The sequence below is a fragment of the Anser brachyrhynchus genome (assembly GCF_964034855.1).
Source record: "Anser brachyrhynchus genome assembly, chromosome: 1".
In the NCBI taxonomy this organism is placed as follows: Eukaryota; Metazoa; Chordata; class Aves; order Anseriformes; family Anatidae; genus Anser; species Anser brachyrhynchus.
In genome coordinates this window covers 154,416,275-154,442,084 of record NC_137694.1, presented here as the reverse complement: position 1 = coordinate 154,442,084, position 25,810 = coordinate 154,416,275, and the positions used below count along the sequence as shown (strand labels likewise).

At 37.1% G+C, this 25,810-nt stretch overlaps 1 protein-coding gene across 4 annotated transcripts in view; it reads right to left on the bottom strand.

The window, feature by feature from the left end:
* Positions 1-25,810, bottom strand: part of NALCN (sodium leak channel, non-selective) — a 237,353-nt gene that overhangs the window by 201,550 nt on the left and 9,993 nt on the right. For all 4 annotated transcript variants that reach the window (XM_080575903.1, XM_080575902.1, XM_080575905.1 and 1 more), the window contains 4 exons: positions 23,404-23,586; positions 3,493-3,576; positions 1,736-1,875; positions 866-994 (listed from right to left, as the gene is read on the bottom strand). In XM_080575903.1, the coding sequence (XP_080432029.1) occupies positions 866-994; positions 1,736-1,875; positions 3,493-3,576; positions 23,404-23,586 (536 nt within the window). The remainder of the gene's footprint in view (positions 1-865; positions 995-1,735; positions 1,876-3,492; positions 3,577-23,403; positions 23,587-25,810) is intronic.

Here is a 25,810-nt window from a genome sequence, read left to right as displayed (position 1 = left end):
ATTTTACTTTCTGACAAATTCAGTACAGAAATAAGAGGGTACACTTTTGACTAATGCAAAGGCTTCAACTCCAGAGCTAACATTTCCCTATCCAAAGAAGGAGAAGCAACAAAGAAATAGATGCTATAGAATCTCACAACGGTGGTCAAGCATACATCCAAGCCGTCAACTCAACAGGACAAAGAAGCGTATACTTACTGTAATCCTATGAGGCATCCCAATGACAAGAGGCTACATATACTGTGCTTCAACTTACCCTTTTGTTTAAGTACGTGCTGAATTAAAAACATGATGTACATTTGATAACCAGTGTAGAATATTAATTGCACTTTCCAAAGGCTGGGTAAAAAGGATCTTTAGCTTTACAACTGACTATCAGGTCCCAGTAACCTCCCATCCCAACAAGGGTGTGAGATACTGTGGAAAGTTCTGCCTTGTACCTTAGGTCTTGCGCCATTCCCAGACATTCTGGGAAAAGACAGGAGAATACAGCAAAAGCTGATGAAACATCAATGACTTGACTCAGTTGAAAGCAGCAATGCTCCTCCTAAAGGCTCTCCTCCTGTCTCGATCTCTCTCACTTATAGTCTAACCACACACATCCCCACGCACTCATCCTCTCAATCAGACTGCTGCTCAATACCCTAATTTGTCATCTCTGTTCCATTTTAAATTTATGTTTTTTTTTTTTTTTTTTTTTTTCATAATTCATAACCTATTTGCTTCCCCAATTTATCCTGGGGAATTGATTTTGGTGGACCATTTTTAACCTATTAATTCCATTTTACACACAATGACACTCACTAAAATTGTATATATGCACTGAAAGAACAGCCTCACATTATGCCTATCCAGGCCAACTTACCCTCGCTGTGTGTCATCAGTCACGCAGTGGTATGTAAAAGTTCCAAACATCTGCACCCCCAGGATTCCATACAGGAGGAGAAAAAAGAGAAGGAAAATTGAAACGCTCCAGATTTGCTCTCCAGAACGCCTGGCAAAAAGAGAAACAGCACACTGAGTGCACAGGCAATGTGAAGACACCTCTGAAAAACTGCAGAATAGAAAGTGTGATCACACACAGAGGAGTATTTCATCCCACAGAAAATTTGTCCTCAAAACTGATCTCTTGCTCTGTGCCAGAGCCATGGCAAAAAAAAAAAAAAAAAAGCCATGATTTTTTTCTAAGCTAAGTTAGAGTAATTAAAACAGCTGTAAACTATAAAAAGCAGAATAAAAATAAATAAATCAAATGTAGAAAGTCTAGGTTTTGTAAAATAGTATCTAATGAACTGCACAGGCAAGATGAGATGATGAAGTTGACATCAAATAAATAGAAGAAACCCTTTCACATTACCATTAAGTGTTTTTTACCATTATATGCTGTACAGAATATACTTACATGTGTATGCTTGTATGTGTCTGCATACATACACCTTCACCTTGATTATTATATGCTCACACTAATCAAAGAGAATTTACTCCAACTGGTTGAAAATTGCTGGCTACAATTATTAGCAAAATGATTTAAGATTTATTTAAATACCTGGCAGTTTTGATCACTTTATAGAAACCTGATAATTCCTTAAATATAGAAAAGAGCAAGTTTTTTTTTTTTTTTTTTGCCAGAACTACAACTCGGGAAGAAAATGCACATTAAGCATTAAGAGTCGTCCTCTGAGCTGCTTATTCAGTGTTCTAAGTCTGTTGTTCTTTAGATAACAGCCTTACTTACTTTAAGATATTTGTTATCCTGGTTCTTGGCAGCTCAAAACGAAAATATATCCGGAATGCTCGAATCATAATGAGTGGTCTTGGAATCCGCAACATGCCCCAAGGTGACATCTGATCAACTATTTCAGCAATTTCAAACACCTACAAAGAAAAGAAGCATGTTTTTTTTGACAACCCTGTCCTGTTCCTCTTGGTACTTACTTACCCAATTTTTAAAACTACGAACACTATATATGATTTTTATTTTAATTTTCATTTTCAAGCGTCTCTTGGTTCATTTTGTGATTCATTTTAAACATGTTTTTTAAAAGAAAAGTCTTAATAAATCCTTTAATCCATTTCTAAGTTATCCTAATGAAATTCTAAAAATATACTCTGCCTACATTCATAACGCTTCTATCTCAAATAACTCAAGAACAGCATGCAACTTTGTGTAAGCTGCATGCATGTGTGCTAGTCCTACCTCACAGGTTTCCCACAACTTTATTAAAAGTGAATAATTTACCTTTTCCATTATGAAAATCAGTATCTGATAATGAGGCACACCAGCAAGGCTTTTCATATTATATAAAAGTAGATACATCCTGATTGCCTTACATGTTGCAATATGCTTATAAATTCTGCATTTAATTCCAAGAGCATGAGAAAACTGCACATGTTCTCCTATGGCTCCACTTAGGACACAAATTTCTCAGCCAAGCCACAGAATAGGGAAACATTTCCTTAACACTTTGACAGGGCAGGCACTCCAGAAGGACTATTTAGCTTAATGACTGGGTAAAAATGTCTTGTCTTTACCCTCATCTCCCATTCTGAGAGTTACTGCTTAATGTAGTATTTGTTCAAAATACTAAGAAAATGGAGGGGGAACCTGGCAATGCACAGGCTGGGTAACCTGTGGTGCTCATCTGTAACAGCCTATCTTGACTGTATATGCATACATGATGTACCAAATTCTTCACTGTGTATAAAGCAGAAAATGACAACGTATCTTAAATTTTTCAGAAGCGGCTAAGCTTTGCCTAATGGCAACCTCAATGGATCTTTTACAGTCCCTGTGTTACTAAAGGCCAAATCTCACAGTCCTTGATCTATTCTCATTCAAAAAATTGGCTTAAGGACCAATTGTTTTGTGGGACACAATTTGACCTGTACCTTAACGGTCCATGTTTTTTTTGCAACAGGTCCGAGTTCACTACTTTATGAAAACTTATCACATTGTTTCCAAATGAATTTTTAAATATATTTTTTAATATTTTTATATTTACCTTCTATCATGGGGAAGGTTTTGTTGGGTGTGGCCCATACTACATGAAACCCCTTCGCCTACCCAGTCAATATGCCTACAGAACTGTAAATATCTACTATTTGAATCAGTCTCCCTTTAGTTGCCTATGCTACCATCACATCCAACTAAACTCAATGGAAGACGGGGGACAATGGAAAAATAAGGGACAAATGGCTCTCTGAAGATACTTCTCTCTTCTTTTGATTATGCAGAGTTTATGGTAGCAAGCTTCAGATTGTTGATGACTTCTCAGTGATAAAAAATTAAACAAGATAAATACTAAAAGATAAATTCCACTGCTAGTGTAGCTATGCTGCAATGTGCAATTATGGTGCTATTGAATTCAACATTTTTAAAAATAATTTGACCCATATACACCCATTCTTCCACAGCTCATAATTACTTGTCTGTGTCACATATTTTCCATAATCAAATACCTATTCATTGAAAAAGGTAAGTGAAATAAGTACCTGTAAAACCAGGGACACCCAAAGACAAAAGACCATGAATCCATCAAACACACACCAACGATCCTTTACATAGGAGCTATCACCCTACGAGAGAGAGAAAAGCTAAGAGGTTTATTGTTGTTGTTTTACTGTCAGGATTTACTAATATCACAAATTAAAGTTCTTGGAAGAAAGAAAAGTCTTCTCCGTACCATTTTTTATATGCCACTTCTGACAGACTCCAAAAGCCCAGTGTTGGTAAAAACATATAAACACACCTTGTGAGTAGAAATAAATGGTAGCTTCGGTCTTGTGCAGCACTTCTCTTCAGCTTGTGTCAAAAATAACTTATTAAGAAACCTTTTATTTGTACTTTGACATACATCAAAAAACACAAAAATGAACACAGGACTCACTTTTCCACCGTCTTGCCTATTACGTGATACTTGCACAAGCAGGTAAGTTTAAAATGCTAACAATCCAGTATTATGCCATTCAGTTACTTCAATATTTTTCAAAAGCTTCAATCAATTCAGTATAATTTTACATTCATTTCTTGTAAGCTTTAAACAATTTTTAATGCTCTAGAAAAGTCCTGCCATTTACAAAACACTAGAAAGTAATCACTATCTCATCACAATGCAGACTTTTAAGTTTTTTCAAACTCTTGAGCACCTCCATGTGATCTGAAAATGATAAATCATTCTTTAAACTTCAATAAGAAGCTGTATGTTGAACTTTCTATCATTGATATTATCAGCACTCCATTAATTGTCTAGGACAAGGTATTCAGAGTATACCTGTGCACTACTGAATAAAAGAGACTCAGGACAGAAAACTGAGCACGGCATCCTCGATCACCCATATGCCTTCCTACCTGTTCTCTAGCTCTGTTTTATACTTCTTCAGTCAGCTCACTAAAATAAGACCATAGCCTGGTTTTGGTGATAGTTCAGTCCAGAGACCATTCCTAAAAGGCAGCACGGATAATACTGCAGCAAAGCTGTTTCCTCCATACTGCACTGCTCCAATTTGAACAGGTATGGGGATACCTATTAGCTTAGGTATCCCCACATCTCACGTCACTCCCAAAGACACAACACACACTCTCTCCACCACATAATATAAAAACACTGCTAATGGCTCACACTTTATTTCAAACACTGAATTGAAAAAACAAACAAACAAAAAAACCCTACACTTTTAGGTAGATTTCATCTGAAGGTTACAAAACTCTGTGTACCACCCAGAGCATAGAAGAAGTTGTAGACAAAATGCATACAGATGCAGCTTGCTGAAACAGACGCCAGATGAGACTAGACCTAAGGAATGTGAATAATCCAGTTTTATGTAATATAGCAGTAAAAATGTATGAAGAGACATTGGTAGTGTATCTCAGGGCACATGAACACCCCTTTCCAAATCAGGGTTCTCACAACGGATTGAACATGCCCTCCTCTGCCTTATACACTCTCTGGTTCCTTTTCTCTATTTCGTGTTCTTCCAGGTACAGTGTTTTCCATCCACTTGTCACAGATATAACTGAACTAAAATGATTTGTCAGGCCTCAAAAATCTTGAAGTCATTACCGGACTTTGCTTGTTATGTGATTCCTGGCTTGATACGCATTGTTTCCTGTCTGAGGGATAGCTATTTCAGTAAACTTGTGCTTGTTTTCAAATGTCTCAGCATTTTCATCAGTCCTAAAAGCACAGACAAGAAGTTTTGTTTTAATGTAGTATTTTCAATGTCACACGCTATCCTAAAAAGGATTTATCATTCCTTGCAGTAGGTGACAGCAAGATGTATTGTGTAAATAGAGATAAAATATGTTTTTTTGTTTGTTTTATCTCAGTTGCAAAAATTACTTAAGGCAGAATTGAACAAAAAGAAGGGTATAAGGATAATACAGTACGTGATTTTCAAATCAGAAATAAGGGACAGAGAACCTTAATGCTTTTCAGATAGGTTTTCTAACAAATAAGGATCTTAAAGTTCTCCTCCACCTAAGAATTATGAGAAGGAAGGCTGCAAATCAGGAAATAACAGAATTTGTGCATCATAATTTTAACCTGTCCTTCCTGAAGAAAGTAGACTTAGTTCCCTGGTAAAGTCTGAGCTAAGAAACTCTTCACTCGGGGCTGAACAAACATGGCTGTTTCAGCTGCTATGTTCAGTATCCACGAAGCAGACGCAAGCTACCCCTGTTCCCACTTACTACACAAATCCCATCCCGTGGTGTTTCAACATGCAGCCTGAGTCCTTCGGTGGCACCTATGAACAAAGATGCTGATTGGTCTTTCTCTAGCTGAAGAACTCTTTGAAACTCACTTGTCTTCTCATTCGGCACCAAAGCAAGAAGTTTTACCTGAGTTGTGCTATACAGATCTGAGCACAAACTTAGTTCCTGTATTCACCCTCCTCTGAATAATCCCTCAAGCACTCACTAAAAGCCAAATCTTTTTTTAGAAATTGCTTTTTCTCTCCACAATACATGTGGCATGATTGAATCGGCTCTGATCCTTTTCCTTACAAAGGAGGATGTCGTGACCCTTTTCAGTCTTCTCACCACTTGCGCTGCTTCTCCATCTTGCTTCTCAGTGCCAGTTCAGGCCAGCTTCCCCCCCACACCCTCCCATTGGGCCGGGTTTTCACTGGATCACCCACAGAAACTTACGGCATGTGAATTATATTTACAGAGACTACTAATTTTTGGAGAGATTCAGGTCCTATTTGCTTTGCATGCCTTGTCTAAATCCTTTTCACATTTGTCATTCGTCTGGCAGTGGACATGGTGGGGAATCTTTAATATGATTATACTGTGTGTTGCTATATGGGATGTTATTTGCTGTTGGAGGCATTTTTAAGACAAGATCATAACCTGCTTAACATGAAAATCAGAATATACTTTTTATTATGAATCTGGATACTGACTTCTAGCGCTACTTAATTCCATGAAAATCTAATTCAGACTAAACACAGGGTAATACTCACATATTAATAGCACTGAACAGTGAGATTCATTCACACTATTCCACCTTTTTTATTGGGTTCAAATTCCATACTCATGAAGACAACAGCATTCTGTTCTTGGAAAGGAATACATGTATATGAGATTTAAATACATGTGGTTACCTCTCACCTAAGATAGCTAAAGCACTATGTTAATTCCTCGCCCTTTATTATCATGCCTGCTGCAGTCTGAAAATTATTTGTAAGGTTGTTTTAGCATTTTCCTGTGAACGCACTATTGTATACTATTTACATCATGGTTTGTAAGCCTTTGAAATGTGGTCTAAACATTTGCAAAAGATGAAGGCTTAGTACTGTAGACTAAAACCTCATGCTGAGACTATTTCAAACCTCTTAAAGCCATTAAAGTTGCTGGCTCCCTATTGCCTGCAGTGGACATTGGATTCTTTAATGTACACAGCAAGTAATGAAAGCTTCTCCAGCACACTTACAGACAAAAAAATCCCTCCTGACAGAGCAGTGGATGCTAGTTCACTTACACAGTCCATGACCACAGGCTTGGGACAGCCTTTAGAAGGCTTTTGTGCAGTAAACCATGCCCTCACTTAATGTCTCTGCCAGGTAAACTAAGGGGTGCCACTTGAACTCAGTGGACTAGCTAACAGCTAGCTTAATAGCTAACACCTATTAAACACAAAGCATTTTAAGATCCTCAAAAAATCTCATGTCCAAAGTAGCAATAAAGCTTAGCTAGATGGATTAATCTTTTCTTCATTAGTTAAAGGCCTATTCATTACTTTGCAAGCACCCTTCCTGGTCTCCCCAAACAGTTTCTCCTAATAACACTACCAGCTTCTCCCTCAGCATTTATTTATGCCAGTGCCGCTGTTAGGCTAGTACACAACCATATAAATGGCATTCTTGGTAAACACTCCATGTGGAATGGATCAGAGGTTTGCTTCTCTCTCAGAGATGCTCATCTGAATTAATCTGAAATGTGACATCCCAAAAGAACAGGCAAGCTTGACAAAACAGTCTGTAATTGCAATATTCTCTGCCCTGTAAGAATGTAAATGAGTCCTACCATGTCAATGCAGCCTTAACTAAGGAAGAATACCTCAAATTCAGCGTAAGACCTTAGTGTTCCTTTACATATTTGAATATGGCAGCAAGAAACAAATCCCCTCCCTACACTCTCATTTCACCATTTTTGACCAATTTTAGTAACTTTACATTAATGGAGTACAACATATTAGCTCATTTCTTCATTTTTGATTTCCACTTGGTATACTGATAACCTAATGACAGCACTGAGATACAGAAAGACACAGTTTCTCTATTGCAACCACCACATTGCAGATAAAGTAGCAACTGACATTATTATGTGCCCTAAACAGCAGTTAAACATATTCACCGAAGAAAACCCCGCACTTTATAAGATCCAACTCATCAGAAATGTGAGCCAATATAAAATACTGATAGAACCACGGCCAGGATCAATATCACACTTGAGGAAATCATACCACGAGAGCCACTGCAGTTTAATGTCCACCAGAAGGGAAGATTGGCCAGACTGCTGTTTTGTTAATAAAAGTTTATTGTGTTGTCAACCTTGCCGAAGACAAATTGCTCTGTGAAATCAACATCTGAATTGCTCAAAACAGCCTGCTAGAAGATTGATTAGGCCTGCTGATTTTGTTAAGCAATTTCAGGACCTGAGTGGCAAAGGAGACAGTTTAGCTAGATTATAGTGCAGTCTATCACCTAGGTCATTTCTGCCCTGCTTCTCTTTTAACATCTCAGGAACTTTGCAGGATGAATGACAAATCACTGCAAGTGAAAAGCCCCCTCTGCCTCCCTGCTTGCCTTCGGGAATTTCTTTTTCTCTCTCATCCCTGCTACAACCTGTTCTCTGAATCCTCTCCTCCTGCCTCTTCCAGCTGCCTCTGTGGGAAAGCGAAACAAAAAAGAAGTGACTTGACATTTGCTCTGATAGTAATCAGATTTATCATCATCTGCTCTGGAAAGCAGTTCTGTAGTCGTGGGTCTGTCATTAGCAGAACCTTATTCTCCCACTTCTCCTCCCAGTCTCTGACACAGGACAGCTGAAAGATGGCACAAATGTGACGAGACCAGCAAGCTCAGTAAAAACCAGCTAGCTTGCTATTCTATCATGGTCACTGGATCCTGCATGCTTTAGGCAATAAATAAAACACATCAAGAACTCTAACAAAATTTTTCAGATCACCCTGGGGGCTACTTTGTGTAGCACTACAAATAAGCATTAAGGGATGGAAGCTGACATTTACTGTCATTTTAGGAGCAGCATAAATACACAGGAGGAAATAGAAGAAATAGAGGTAATGAGAAAATGGGAGCATCGTTTTTCCCCCCTCCACTGTGTCCTTATAACACAAAAAGAGCAAGCTAGATCAGAGGGCAGAGCTGAGTCAGGGACAGAAGAATCATCCTCCCTCCCCGTTTCCTCACTGCACACAAACACTTGTAGGGCAAGGAAGAGCAAATGGGACAGAGAAAGAAAACAGATCTCAAGCGAGCATCTTGCATAACCTCTCTCCCCTCTGCAGAGGCAAATAAAAATACACACGTGCAGGGTATCTAACTCCAACTCCTACTCCACCACGTACACACATACACCACTTATGTCTCTGGCTCAAATCCAAACTTCTCCCATTTTGTTAAAACCTGCTGTTCACAGGTTTGTTTAGTAGCAGAATGATGTGGACAAATCCAGCCCAGCCCTTAGACTTACAAATACTTCCAATGTTGCCCTCACACAGATGAGAAAATGAAGAGAGAAAGCCTAGCAAAGAGGCTTTCTGACTCTGTTCTCTGACAGAGACTTCTGTTCTCAATTCTCCTCTCCTGTCCCCCAAATAAAATGATTTCTCCAGTCAGCTTGTGTCAAACATCAGCCCCCTTCTCTCTTCTTCAGAGCTTTGCAGTTCCTAAGCTGCCCTGGAGCCTGACTTAGGTGGTAATGCAGATAAGCATATGACTCCCAGCTCCACTACCCACTCAAAGCCCAGCCTCTACTCTGTTTTTACTCTGTGTTTTGAAAAAAAAAATAATAGAACCCCGAGTATTTTACTACGTAAAAACTAGCAAATTATATACTAGTCATCCTTTAACACAAAGTACTTCTGGAACTGTAAAATGATGATCCATGCAGGAAAGGAAAGATTGAGAATGATTGCTTATCGATGTTGACAACCAATGAAAGCCTGGCATATTTTTAAATGGGTGGTCACTTCCAATTTATCCCTCTGCAACAGTGACAGTATCACTTCCGAACAAACCAAAATATATTTTTTAAAAGTCTGTATTTGAGTAAAGAAAAAACAATAAAAGACGAGGCCACCACTTCTCGTTTCTTCATTACCCAGGGCAGGAACTTCTTTAAAATATATTCTAAAATACACTCACATAGCAGCAATTCATCTGGACCAGCCAATAGAATTAGAATTGTGAAACATAACTCTAAATGTTTATAGTGGGTGTAGTATTACTTTATCATCATGGAGTTACACAAGTTCAATTTGTACCTACTTGTGTATTGCACTGAATTGCTCCATCATCAGATGCTTCCAACACATCACATAGTGCAAAATTTGCCTCTGTCATAACACGTAACGTAATATTTACAGTAATCTTGTATTCTATACCAGAAAAAACTTGGAAAAATCACTTGATGTTACAGCACACAAAACAAAGCTACTCTATTTATAATACAAAAAAGGAAGCACAGCTCTTGCAGTCCTTTGAATTACAAGGTGATTCTATATATGGTACAGACACAGAATGTACACAGTTCCAATCTACCATTACAAAAAAAAGCTATAACAACTACAGAACCACTACTTCATCATTTGCCATAAAATAAAATAAATAATTTTAAAAATGATATAAAGGGGATTAGTTGAGATTTTCTGATTATTTCAGATATTACCCATGACAATGTAAGACTAATTCATTCATTAAAAAAAGTCTCAGATGCATTTTAAAGGTTTGAATTTTGTTAATTTATGTAATTAATTTCACCAAACTTAGTACTTCACTTTTCATATTGTAATGGGAGGTCTTTGAGCTCTACCATTCATCATCTCACTTGCTGCTACTGACAGCCAAAATAAAAATAAAAACAATAAAACAAAACAAAACAAAAAGAAAATAATCAGAAATAGAATTTTTATTGGGCTGCTCAGAGAAAGACAATAAAAAATGCAGTTCAATTTCATTTGACTCAGTGACCTATGTCATGAACAAATGGCAGTAGTTTTAGGGAATTTGCAAAAGGAAGAAACAATATGTATAGTGAATTAAGAAACAAGACTTTCATATACACACACAAGAACCATTTTACTTGCTAAAAACCCTGTAACCATATTTGCTGTAAAACAAACAACAACAACAACAGCAACAAAACTGAGAGGAGTTAACAAATGCTGTTTTAAAACAAAACTGATGACGAAAATTTAAAAACACAATACAGAAACAGACATCAAAACATTACACAACACTCTTTTTCTCAAGTACAAAAAGCATCAAAGAGATTGACCATTTCCACAGACCAATCATAGAATTACAAAATCATTAAGGTTGGAAAAGACCTCCAAGATCATCTGGTCAATCACCCTACTACCAATATCACCCACTAAACCATGTCCCTAAGCACCACGTCCAACCTCTCCTTGAACACCCCCCGGGACGGTGACACCACCACCACCCTGGACAACCCGTCCCAGTGCCTGACTGCTCTTTCTGAGAAGAAATGTCTCCTCATTTCCAACCTGAGCCTCCCCTGGCACAACTTGAGGCCATTCCCTCTAGTCCTATCACTAGTTATATGTGAGAAGAGGCCGACTCCCAGCTCCCCACACCTTCCTTTCAGGTACCTGTAGAGAGCAATAAGGTCTCCCCTGAGCCTCCTCTTCTCCAGACCAAACAACCCCAGTTCCCTCAGCCGCTCCTCACAGGACTTGTGCTCCAGGCCCTTCACCAGCTTCGTAGCTCTTCTCTGGACATGCTCCAGGGCCTCGATGTCCTTCTTGTACTGAGGGGCCCAAAGCTGAACACAGTACTTGAGGTGCGGCCTCACCAGAGCCGAGTACAGGGGGATGATCACTTCCTTGGTCCTGCTGGCTGCACTATTCCTGATACTAGCCACGATGCCGCTGGCCTTCTTGGCCACCTGGGCACACTGCTGGTTCATGTTCAGGTGAGCATCAATCAGCACCCCCAGATCCTTTTGGAAAGGAATGGCCCAACACACCTCCCATATCAGCAAAATCAGCATACGGCACCTCCATTCAGCTGATGGATAAGTAATTCAGACAGCCCAACATCCAGAACTGCCAGGCACTGCCTTCCCATATAGTCACAGAGGACTAACATGTTCCTATCAATGCCCAGCAGCAGGTATGGCTACAGAACACGTGGGAGCTCCTTGGGTGTATTACACGGCTGCTTTCTCAGGACAACACTCCACCACTGCTGTTGAGTGCTAACATGCCCTGCAGAGAGATTTCATGGGTTACTACACAGAAAGCCTGAATTTCATTTCCCTCTCCATCTGCTCATTAGCCAACTGTATCCAGTGCCATAAGTATTGCCTTATGAGCTGATTCGGCTCCCTTGGATGTCTTAATGGTTCACCAACTCTAAAAGTGGGTAATCAGGAGCAGTATTAATACAATTCCCCTCCCTGGAACTGCAATCACTGTTTCCAGGAAGTACATAGGAAAAAAAATCTACACTCTGAGAATGATTAAACGTTGGAACAGGCTGCCTAGATGTGTGCTAGCACCTCCCTTCCTGGAAATATTCAAGACCGCTTCATAGGCCCCTGGAAAACACAACTGAAGGCCCTGCTTTCAATCGGAAGTTGCTCCAGTCTCCGCAGGTCCCTTCCAATGCAGACTTGTCTATGACTCTGTGCCTCTAGGGCAACCTTCCCAAGATGCCAGTTCTTCAGGGCAGACTCCAGTTCTATATACAGCTCCACATGCATGCTTGGAAGCGCTCTGAAGCCTTGCGAGGGTGAAGAGTGTTAAATGCTCTTGTGCTGAAGTGTTTGGTAACAAGGCAGCTGCTTTAGCCAGCAGGATCCTGCCCTCCCACAGCTCCCAGTTCACAGTGGATGCAATGTGCCGGTTTGGATGCGACGTTTCAAGGTGAAAGCTCACACTTTGAAACATCAGATATTGCTGGGACATTGTGCCAGGAGACTTGATACGCAAATGGTCCGATCTCACATCACAAAACCCACATTCATAGCCATCATTCGCAGCTCTCCTTCAACAGAAAAGAGCCACAATGATGAAAGATGAGGTAGATGAGGAGGCAATTTTCAGACAGAGGATTTTATTATTAGGTAATTAACATTATTAAAAGCTGATGAAGCCATATTATGCTAAAAAGAGCAGGAAAAGTTTATGGAAATGATAATCTTAGTATAGCCATAAGAAAGCAGTATTTTCAAAATTCTCATTAGTGGCAGTGAACACCATACTCCAAAATGATTTTTTTTTTTCATTCAGCTTACTACCTTAAAACTCTCCCATTTTTTATCTTTTTTTTTTTTCCATGAAAATACAGTTTCACAGAAATGTTCTTATTCACTTCCACAGGGATTCGGATGCCATTATGATTTTTCTTCTTGATGGCTTCTTTTATTCCCTCGAATTAAAGACAGAAATGTGCATAAAATAATAATAAAAAAGATATTGTTTAATTATAGCACATTTCTCTGAAAATGCAAGTTGCGACACAGAATGGCACATTAGGGATAAAGTTCACTTTCACCCGACCTGAATACATAAAATGTTAGTATGTTGATTTCACTGCTATCCCAGTATTTGTATCATTCTATCCTGATATAAACTGATAGACTAGCAGTGTGCCTTGATGATAGCTGCTTTCATGAATAAAAATAGTAAAATCATCCTTGAGATTGCTATTAGAATGGGAAAACATGACATCACTGAAAAGTAAAGTTTTGTCCATCTAATTGGTCTGTATATTGAAAAAGCATTTTAAAAATATATTATGAAAGTCAATATCATTTTTTTTTAGCAACTTTAAAGTTAAGTTATGATCATCATGGCAAGTTACTAAATACACTGGACGTGTATGTTAATCCATGCCCCCAAATAATTTCTCACTAAAAATTTCTACGACCCATTGACTGTTTAGAGAAATTGCCATTTTTATTTTAGAAATAGTGCCTATGTAAGTTCAGCAAGTAATTTAAATGCTTTTGATTTTCTAATACTCAAATGTAAAAATTGTGCAAAAAGCCCCACTGTGTAATGAGTCATTATGTTCCTGTAATAAACACTCCAACAAAAACAGGCACAAGTAACCATAGAAACAGGTGCGTATATTCTAGAGCAGTGGTCTCTACCCTTCCCTGGCCCACAAGCAGTGACACTGAACTGGCAGCATGCTGCAGGCAACTTCTTATTTGTTTTCCTCATGATAATCAGTTTTAATTTTTTTAATTTCCTGTGACTGGAAACAGCATCAGAGCATTTTGCTAGCAACAGGATCCCAACAGACTGGGAACTGATGTCCTTGCAATGGACAGACGTGCTTTGCAAAACAGCAACAGATGAACACAGGACTGAAAGTCTTATTCTAGTTATGGATATCAAAAGTGTTATGAAATAACATTTGAAGACTATCGATCACAGCTGCCACAGATGTTTAACTGGATATTCCAATATTTTTAATGCCAAGACAATTTGCAATAATATACAGTTTGCCAGAACAGACTAACATGGGACCTGTACTACACATCTAGGTTTCCAACAGCATTATATATAGTATAGAATTCTGATTTTTAATATAGATCTGTAAAATAATTTACTGTTAAGGACAAATAATGTTCACCTTATAGTCCCAAGTCATAGAGTCAAAAGGGAAACTCAGATCTCAAGTTAACTGGATCTTTGTTTCATGTTTGCTTTGTGAGATTTTTTAATACAAAGGGCAAGCAGTTTTCTCTTTCTATTTTTTCCCCTCTGCAGAATTACACTTTAATCAAAGCATCTCAGCATTTTCTCATCCCCACCAGTGATTCCGCTGGTTGTATCCCTGCCTTCCAGGTCGAGCTTGTTGCTCCTATTTGTGATGTGCACATCCTGCGACTGAGCTCTCACCACCAGGCATCACAAGCCATCAGTGTGTGCTGACACGGGATGACAGGAACCTTATCTTCTGTTTTATTACCTGACCTTTGAAAATGACACAACTTCCCCATCCTTAACTCATTTGTATGCCATGGGGTATACAGCTTATCTAAAGTCACAGAGAACATTAATTTTGGAATTTCCATCTTCTGTTTTCAATCTGTAACACAGCACAAACTGACCTGACCAAGTTATTAAAAACTGGTGAGCAAGCTGACAGTGTTTCACTGTAATTCAATCAGCATTTCCATCATTTATCAGAAGGATTACACTCATTTTGTAATCTCTCCATTCTTGTTAGCTGAAGGTGGAATGCTTAATATTAAAAGTACTGAAAAGAAGGTTAAAGAAGGTACTTGCAATAAGGTATAGTACACATAAGTAATCCATAACTCAAGAAAAACTTCTGAATGAGGATGATTATGGAAGAAACTCATTTAAGCATAAATGAGTTAATGGCATGGAGTTAAAGAAGAAGCTGGCACCCAGCTGTCTGGATATTTTCTGTAGTGCCCTTAGTCCATTAACAACAAATCTCTAAATAATGAGTTACATTAACCCCTCACTGTGAGATACCTAAAGGCTAGGTGCTACCATCCAGACTTGTTACCTTTAAGCTTCCCTTATAGTCAATGGAGAAAAACAGTCCAGATGAATTACCTTTTGGAAGAGTCTATTTTGGACACAAACAGCTAATTACAGACAACTGCAGACCCTCAAATTAGCTTTGATGAGTCCGACTAAATGTGTTTCTATTTTAAGCCCTAAAACTAAGAAGTGAAAACTATTTCATGCAAGCAAAGATGATGGAAAAAAGGGGAGAATATCCAAACGGCCACCAGCTGCCACTGGAAACCGTGGCAGATCCCAGCTTAGATCATGGCAACCAGAGTATTTCATTACAACATGGAAGTGCCTGCTCCACCTCACGCTGCCTGTACTGCAGGAGGAAAGCTGTGTGTTTGCAAAGAACCGAATATAACAGCGAGTCCACACAGCTCAGATAAGGCTCCAGCCGGCTCTGTCCGTGCTTCTCTCACCTGGAGCTGACAGATAGCAACTACAGCAGCCAAAGCACCCACCAGAAAAATGATGACGAAAACGTGCTGTCCTCACGGAGCTAACGCTGCCTGGGAACATGTGGCATGCTGAAAGCCATCGATTTCAGTTAAGGAAGCATCCTGGCTGTACTACTTAACAAGGGAAACAGCTCCAGCCTATCTGTGATCGAGCTGGGAGAAGATTACGCTTTGTTTCAGCTCCTGTATGAATTTGCAGTGCTGAAAGCTAATGATGCAACCATTTCCTTCAGACTCTTGCAAGAATACTGAAGTTGGTGAACGGCATTCAGTACTACTGAAACGAAGTCTGACAAATACAATTCGCAACTTCTTTAGTCAGTAGAGAAGTTTTGCTGTGAATGTAATTGATTTAACAATAGGGGAAATGTCAAGGACTGTTACTTCTGACTTTCTATAATCTCCTTTGCTAGCTGACATGTGTCACAACTACACAGCAAAAAGAAAGACGTTTCTATTAAATTCTGTATAAGATTTCTTATTTTCAGCATGATGGTACTAAATTAGGTGACAACTACACTTTTTTAACAGACAGAAGAAAGAGAACTCTCACACCTTCTATTTCAAAGTGTTACTCTTTTAGCAGAGGGACAGAGTAAACCGTGCCTGCTTGTCACAACAAGATTTCAGCGTAAATTTTGTAATACCATAGTGACTGCGATTAGAAATTGCAGTTAGTATGGGTTATAATGAAGATAACTCCACATACCCTCACAGTGTCCATGGAGTGAAACCATATCCATTCGTCTCTCATTCCCTAGAGGCAGAATTGTCAGCAGAGACATCTGTTCCTTGGTTTCTTTTTGTTGCCATGGTCATGAATTCTTTTGCAACCTAGACATAGTTTCCTCGAACTTTCTCAGACTTTGGCACATTTTCCTCTTTGGTAATTTAAAATGCCAACAGGGTAATTATGTCTAATGCAAGCAACCTACCTGAAGTATTTCTCTCTCTCTTAATACAAAGTCTGAAAGTAAAAACTTCTAATAAAGAAAAGATACCTTTAAAGTAAGTTTTCCTTACCTTGCTCATTCCCGTGTGATATGACTTTTGGAAGACAGTTTATTAGAAAACAGAAGATACTTTTTTGTATCACACATTAAAAGAAATACCAAGTCCTTTCATCTGAGGTTAGGATTCCTGCTTTCTTTCCTAAGAGTGATGCTTAGCTAATAACACGTCTTTTTAATGTTGCAGACTTATCTTTCAATTCTCTGTCCACAATTCCATCCCACCTCCTTTTCCAACGTGGAAATCATTTTGGAAACTTTCCTTGAACCAGTGAACAGACCTATGTAATGCACATACGGTCATGTTCATAAGTGCCATTTGAGCAGCATATAAAATGTGAGCTTCAGTTCGACAGGACTGCAAGTCTTGTCAGTGGGTTTAGAACTTCATTCACAAACTATTTTCAGCAGCTACAAACATTAGTGAATTCATGGTGCTCTCAGAAGCCTGCCAATCAATCAGTAAGTTACAAAGAAGGCATAAACTACATATAATGGGGAGCACAATTCAAAACTTATTCAAGATACAGGGAGGGAGACTGATCTGCTTTCATTTAAACAGTTTTAACATTCCTTGACAGAGCTGATTTATAGCAGAGCTCCTTCTGACCGAGGAGCCTGAGACACAAAATAAATCAGAACCAAAGAACCACTGAACAATACTTACAGTCTGAGAAATAAAGCTCAAAATCTATGATCAATTGAAGGAAGTGTAATTCTAAACTGAAGAGATGTCAAATTGAATTCAGTAACTTTTACTATTGCACTAAATTTATTACATTTTATACATTAGTACATGGTGTGGATATAGGGTGGCAAAAAAATGCTTTCATTTCTTAGAAAACTAATTTCACTCACTAAAAAAAAAAAAGAATTATATTATTGTAGCACACAATGTTTAATTTCTGGATTTTTTATACAAATCTAAATCAGTGGTTGTAGGCAATAGGATAATTTTCAGCTCAGTGTAAAAGTCCCAGTTTCATGATCCCAACAGATCAGAGGTTAGTCACTTACCTAGACTTACCTAGGTCTGCAAATCTGCATAATCCAGATATTCTGGCAATCACCTTATTATATGTTTCCTGATGAACTCTAAGTAACATAGAGCATTTCTGATCAAATAAAATGCTACTTAGAGCATTAAAAAAATGGTTGCCAAAGAAGTAAATGAATTCTGTGAGAGTCTGATTGATAACAAAACCCATCACTGTTCACTGTACCATCACAAAAGATATCCCTGACTTCTGCTAGATCTCTGATACTACAGAGTGTTACTTGGCCACTCGAGACCCAACGGAGCTTTGTGTTTCAGGAGACTATGATTTAGCCTGTATTTTTGCTGAGCAGATATACCTAAGTGTAGCTGTGGAAAACATTTCACCATGAAGACGATCTTAAATGAGAGGATCAAAAATAAAATTTAATTAAGCAATCTCTTGAAACACCTCTGAATTCTTCACTGAGCTGAACGAATGATGAGATTGGACACCATGTTAGGACTGGGAATCTTTCTGTCCATGACAGTGATAGCTATTATTTTTACTCTATTGACATCAATGATTACAAATAGAAGTTTGGTTTCATTCAGTTAAAACATTCCTATTCCTAAAATTCACATTAATCTGATTTTGTTAAATTGCATGGATTCCATGCTTTAACACCCAGTCTTTGCCTGCATATCACCTTTTGATGTTTTAACAAGTCAAAGAGATATCCTGGCCCTAATTCTTACCTTCAGTCACCCCTGAAGCAGAGCTGTCCTTTATATTAATGTTTCTAGATTTGAGATGAAGAAGTAATATGTATGTAATAACTGTAAAAGAACCTTATTCACAGTTTTATAAAAATGTCCTTTTTGTTTTACACAATCCATAGCTTTTTAAATGTGTAGAATATCTGTGATATTTACCATTAATCTTTTTAATCTCTTCAATAACTTTCAAAGAAATCAGAATTTTTAAATTCTAAAATATTAGGTCTTCTTAAAACACGTTACAATTTGGTTGGCATCTGCTAACATATTTCCTTTGTTATTTATACAAAAATATTCATGTGGGTAAGTGACATCTATTAATTCATGTGCTGCTCAGAGAACAGAATTTACATTACTTTAAAATCTTTAAAATGTGAGACATACATGAAGTTTGCACAAAAAAAAGAATCTTTAAATATGAAAACATGCATATCTAGGAAGGCAATATTTTTTAAAAAGCAATATTTAAATATTGTTGTATTTATTTCAGCAAGTTTTCATGACTGAAATCCATCTTAAAAATTATTTGCTCATAAAACCCTAATAGGTTATGCATAATTCAAAACAGTGAGCCACCATACTTTCTTTTTTAACTATTTGAATAACTTACTTGACTAAGTAATCGACACCTATCTTCTAATGTCATCAAAATATTTAGTTGGAGGCCAGGTATTATTCCTGAAAGTTATTCTCTAGTCTCTATTTCAAATCTATCTGAAATAGATTTAATACTGTGCACGCAATATTTTCTTGAGCTTCCATATTATTTGACAGTGAGCTCTAACATAGACGTTCATTCTTCAATTTAGAACATAATTTAGAATACAAGCATCAAAGTATATTGTAAAAAAAAAAACAAATTGATTTGGTCTAATTCTTTGTCTCATGCAAAACAAACCAATGCAAGCTGGTTTAATGTTTGTACATACATTTTATTAATGTTGGCTGGCCACATTATAGAAGACTATCCTAGAATTTTGTGTTTTAGAAGACCTCAGTTAGTAAGAAATTATGGTCTGTATTTCATTTTTCAGAGATGATTTTCTAGGGTAAAGACAGACATGTTATTAGCATCTGTTTAAAATTATGACAAGTAGAAATAGCCTATTATCCCCAAAACTATAATATGAATATCATCACAAGCCCTTCAGTCATTTCTTCCCAAGTAGTGCCTATATGCAGAATACAATCTGTTAGAGTGCACATTTATGCCCATTTCAATTCTTCTAAAAGAGTAAATCTAGTGTAACACCTATTAGAAGCAAATAGTGTATGATAGCAGTAATAAATATCTATATGCTCTTTTGAAAACAAAAGCACCTCAGACCCTATAGCAGATATATCCTATACTATCATCTTCTGGTTTCTTTAATGTCTGTATTTCATGCCCCTTGCCTAAATGCATGTCAGTGTCTGTTTTCTTCGTAAGTGGTGGATATCAATATGAGCAGTGCCTTTGTAATTCAGAAAGTCCCCTGACTGAATCAATTGTCTTGTCAAATGGAACAAGCAACAACCATTACTCACAAGGTACACGCAGCCCTAAATTTAAATAGACTTTGCTAGCACACTAAGAATTATTCAGGAGAAAACAAGAGCAATAAAAGGCACAATGTCACAGGAACATTTCAGTTTAACTTTCCTTTTGGGGTAATAAAGCACTTAGATGGATGTATCACTTTATTTTGTCACTTAGTTCACATAGGTAAAGAGAAACTTTTTACAGAGAAAAGGCTAGATTTCTCAGAAACTACTTTCCTTTTCAAAACCCCCTGGGAATCAGAGGAAGGAAATTTAAAACTTCTCCTCAGAAGGTGTTAATTAGACATGACTTAACATTTTCAAAAATCTTCTTAGCTCAGCTATACTTACATTGTTATTAATTGGGACTTAAGTGGATAGTACCTACCTTCTCCATAAATTAGATTTCTCTCTGGACTAAAATTTTGCATTAGTCAAGGTTCAAAAGTTTGTTAGCGTTTCAAATCCAAAGGCCTTTACAGAAATCCTGATTGATGGTAAAATTCAGTAGAACCACACAGCAGTGCATGATTCTCTAACCTAAAATTACTGGAAGTGTTCAAGGCCAAGTGGGAGGTGTTTAAGTCTAGTGGGAGGTGTCCCTGCCCATGGCAGAGGGGTTGGAACTAGACGATCTTCCAAACCAAACCATTCTGTGATTCTATGAAAAGTATTGAGTGCACTTAAATTAGAACCACAGTTCATAAACAAATTCCCTTCTATAAAGATGTTTCATATACAAATATCTTTAACAAATGTTAATAGGCTTCTAAACTGTGCCATATTTTACTTTGATTGCCACTGTCTTTGGAATTCCATGGATCATTACTTTCTTGGCAGAGTTACAATACTAACAATTGAAGCAGTATTTTCTTTAGAATCAATAATCCAAAGAGCGAGTCAAATAATTCACTAAAAATGGATTATTCATTGATTAGCATTCAAAGAAACACTTGGATAGCATGTTCAAAAAGCTCTAATTTAACAGCTGAAACAAGTTAAGGCTAATCCTATTCTATTACTGTTTTATGAAGTTTACTGCGCGTAATACAAGCCCATATTGTTCTCCTACAGTTAGACCCAACTCACATTAATAGCATAGCCAGCAGGTCTAATGAAGTCATCCTTTCACTTTAATCAGCACTTCTAAGACCACATCCACAACTCCAGTTTTGAGCTGAGTCCAGGTTTGGGCTCCTCAGTACAAGAAACATGGAAAATTGTGCTAGTCCAGCAGACAACCACCAAAGAGGTTGGGGAGCTGGAGCACATGACATAGGAATAGAGGGTGAGAGATACGGGTCTGTTCAGCCTTCAGAAGAGAAGGTGAAGGGGAGACCTTGCTGCTGTCCACAGCTGCATCATCAAAATACAGAGAAGATGGAGCCAAACTCTTGGAGGTACAAAATGGTAACACAAGATACAATGCACCAAGTTGGAACATGGAAAATCCTGGTTAACTACCAGGAAAAAATATTTCTTGCATGAGGATGATCAAATTCTGGAGGAGACTGCCTAGAGGACCTGTGGAATCTCCATCCTTGGAGGAGATTGAGATTCATATGGACACAACTGTGGGCAACTTCATCTCACTGGACCTGCTCTGGGCAGCAGGCTGGACTAGATGACTTCTGGAAGTCCCTTCCAACCTAAATTATTCTACAACTCCGTGAATAGTACCAATGAAGGCAATTCATTCCAGTGTTACTATATCCACTGAAGAATGCTAAAAGACATTAAACTATAAGCAAATCCTCAATTGTTAAAATAATAATAAATGCAGCTGTTTTATATTTAATCTATCTTTTCATAACAGTGGCTGTGCCTTACCTATTTTACCGTATTTTTTATCTAATAAAGAAAGAGTAAAATGTCAAAGTGCAAATCAAATAAACTGCATCCTCATCTATACATGTATAACATGAATCAAGGCAGTGGAACAAACTCCAGACGGCTATTCATTCTGTGAGAACAGACTCATCAGACATGCTTCAAAGCTGAGTTCATCATATCTACAAAAATACAAATATTAACAACCCAGTGAAAGACATTAGAAGATGTAGCAATATATTATTCATAACTGATAGGTGCCTACTGTGAATGAAGCTGGTATTTCCATACACAAAGGCTAAGAAATTAAGCTCTGTACAAACATTACACTGCTGGCTGTCCCTTCCTCTCTCTGCTCTAGTATTCACATGCCCATTTCTTTGCAAAGCCTGTACCAGCCGTAATAGTAACTCGTTATTCTTACACTGTTCAAATGCTCATCCTGGTCACTACCTCCCCATTTGTGGGCTTACGTGTCCTCACAGTCACCTGCCTAATGGACATCTCTGAATAAGAGAGTACAGGTTGTGGCCAGAAATACCACTTCACAAAGCCAGAAATACCACTTCACAAAGGATTGCTTTGGCTTTTACACAACTTGAGAATATTTTCTTAGAATTATCTTATTTCAGTAATTTCCTAAATACTAACATTAATGTTGCTTTAACTTTTGTTATTAATATTTATTAAATATGATGACGTAACAGCCTAGTTTGGCAGTGAACAAAAAATGCTACCCACTAACTCAGAAGGAAGTGGAGAACCAAGAAGAACCTAGGATGTCTCTGGAGTCATCAAGACCTTTCAGTAGTGAAAGGGAAAGCTAACACTGATTATCTACTCTGTGCAGTAGTGACAAAATTATATTGTTGATAAGCACCACAGATGTTTTTTTCTTGTAAGCCAAATTCATATGTTTTCACCGAAGACTGGAAACAATCAGTAAAGTAATGCTACATAACGATGACCACTGAAAAACTCTGGAAGTTGATGTTCTACTGTATCATATCTACTAATACAAGTTAGTCTAGCAACAACAGTAAACATATGATAACAGAAACATTTGTTTACTAGCATTCTTTATATTAAGGAAAAAATAGAGAAAAGCAAGATAATTTTTTCATTCAGCTCAATGTTAAAACATATTTTCTTCTTTAAATAAAGTAACCGCACAACAAAACATTCATGCTTGTGAAATGAAAATCAAAGTTCTATATCCAAATATGCATCTCCAGACATTTACAAAATATTCTTATTAATGTATATTCAGTTCATTTAGCTTTTATTTTTTTATAATAATACAGTGAAATTATCCATTCCTTAGTAGGAAAACATTATTATGAATGTTGGTAATAAATTTAGGGGGGATTAAATAGGCAGAAAAGCTGCATCTTTCTCATCCTGTCTTTTTTGTTTATATTCCACGGCATTGACTGCCATTAAGAACAATCATAAAAAGTAAAGTAAGAAGTTAACAAAGATCAAATGTCAGTAACATATATTCAGATCCATTTTCTTGAGCACATGTAGGGTATTTTTAAAATGCTTACCTTAACTATGCCACGGATATGCATTTTTGCTATCATCTCTGCAGTATAAAGGAACATCAATAGAGTATCGAGAGCAAATGTCACATACTGGAGAGGAGGATAATGCTCGAAGGTCTTTGGAGTGTTCATACAAACAGAAATAACACTGATTATGGCACAGATTCGTAGTAATGAGTGTACCCACTGAAAAAAAAAAAAAAACAACACAAGAAAACCAAGACATTGCAAGATTGTTTTAATTTTCAAGAACAGCTCAAATATTTAGCCTTCATAACTTGTACAGGCGCTTTTTGTAAACACAGTTTTGCAGCTTTCTTTTACATCATAATCCGTGTATTTAAGGTCTTAATCTCAAAAATAAGCTCTCATGATTTTATGAAACAAAAAATAAATTATTAGTTAATTTGGGAGGTTGCATAATTCATAAACCAAGTATCAAGACCCAGGAAACTGAGAGTCAGGATTCCATCCTTCCTACTTTGCAGTTTTTGCAGTCCAATTTATTTTCAAATGACAACTTGCCATATTTTATATTTTATGCAGACAATAAATAGAATTAGTTGATGTTATAAACTGGGGGAATACATTAAATGAAAATATCTGTGGAAAAAAAATAATTTCACATTTAGATTAACTGATTTTTCAGTTATTTTTTTAAATTAACTTTTTTTTTTTCAGTTCACAATTCCAAAAATGAAGAGAGGCACAGGGACTAAAATCATCCTTCCATTTATGAAAAGAATAAATATTAAAAAGACTATGTCAAAGAAAGCTACTTCTTAATATCAGGATTCCCTTTTGTTCCAAACAAGTTTTGTTGCTGTAAGAGAACAGTTCATTTCTATGACTACTTAGGTCTCAGTCTCAAAACAATTTTTATTAATAAGGCTATATTCAGTGCTAGGCACAGTGGGAGGTCTAATGAGAAGGTAGAATGTATCAGTACATGTGTTTATCATTGGATTTTTTTTCTCTTTTTAAATCAAAACACCACTGAAACATCTTTAAAGTCAGACAAGTGTAATGAATCAGAGCTGGTAAGGTCATGTCTATCAAAAAAAAAAAAAGACACTTCAGCAAGCAAAAAAAGAAACAAAACTTTTTTCATCAAACAAAAAAAAAGAAATCTAAAAGTGTATTTATAGCAATTTACAATTTGTGGAAAAAATATACAATCTTTTACACCAACTCGAACATTTCAGTATCAAGAAGCTGTAAGAAAACTCACCTTTTTTAACACTCACCATATGCCCACCTAAATGTAACGATATTTGACCTAAACTAAACAGCTCTACTGTTTCTGAGCCCAAATTAGTAATTTGGAAGTGTAAGGCATCTGATGTATTGTTTATTATGTCCCACCTTGTTTCAAACCTTGTTTAAACTGAAAAGAAATAACATAAATAGTAAAGTGTGGCTTATATATATATGTGTTGTCTGCCATAGTAAAATGTTAATATTATACTTGCTAAGCAATATGCAACTAGTATACCAGCATGACAAGAAAAATGATTCCATCCAAAAGCTGAATGCTGTGCACTGAGAAACATATGTAAATAACCCAGCATATCTTTCTGCAATGACATTTTGAGCTAATTACAGAATTCAATAGGAACATTCTATTTAAAATTATTTAGCATGAATAATATATGGGTGTTGTCTTGTAAATGATTTAGGTGTTAAAACTCAGAAGCGAATCTTAGAGATCTGGGATCCATACTGCAAATGAGATGATAGTTCACTAAATGAATGCCATGCCAATAACATGTATTAATTTATTTCAGAATATTTGACTTTTTGCTTTCACAAAGTAAAGAATTCTACTCTCCTTTAAGAGAAGCATAAAAATGCCTTCTCTACAAAACCATGAATCATTCAAAACACAGGAATCCCGGATGCTCACTGACAGCTGAATATGTAATTTAATCATAACAACCATCTTTACGTGGTAAAGGCATCTTCTTAATACTGCACATTCTGTTAATAACTCTGTTCCCAACGAAGCAATCTCCAGTTCCAAGCTGCCAGACACTTCTTCACCTATCTATTGCTTTAGGGCACATTGTAGGTGAAATGATACTAGAAAAATATGAGCTGTACTTGAAACTAAACAACCAAAATACACTATTATATTCATAAGGGATGTAAAAAGGGAGATTTGAAAGTAAAAACTTTCAAGTCAAAATGAAACTGCTGGCCACTGCTTTAGCAATGAAATGCTCTTTTTGACATTCTCTTCAGAAGTTCACTTTACGAACTTCCAATTTCAATAAACATGTTAGAAAACAGAGACATTGAAAGGATAGCTACTTAATAAAAAAGTCAGTAGCTGAATGTTGGCAAACACTGCTTGATCATCCCCATCACTTTGTAACAACCAAAACCAACCTTTGTATTTAGTTTCGGA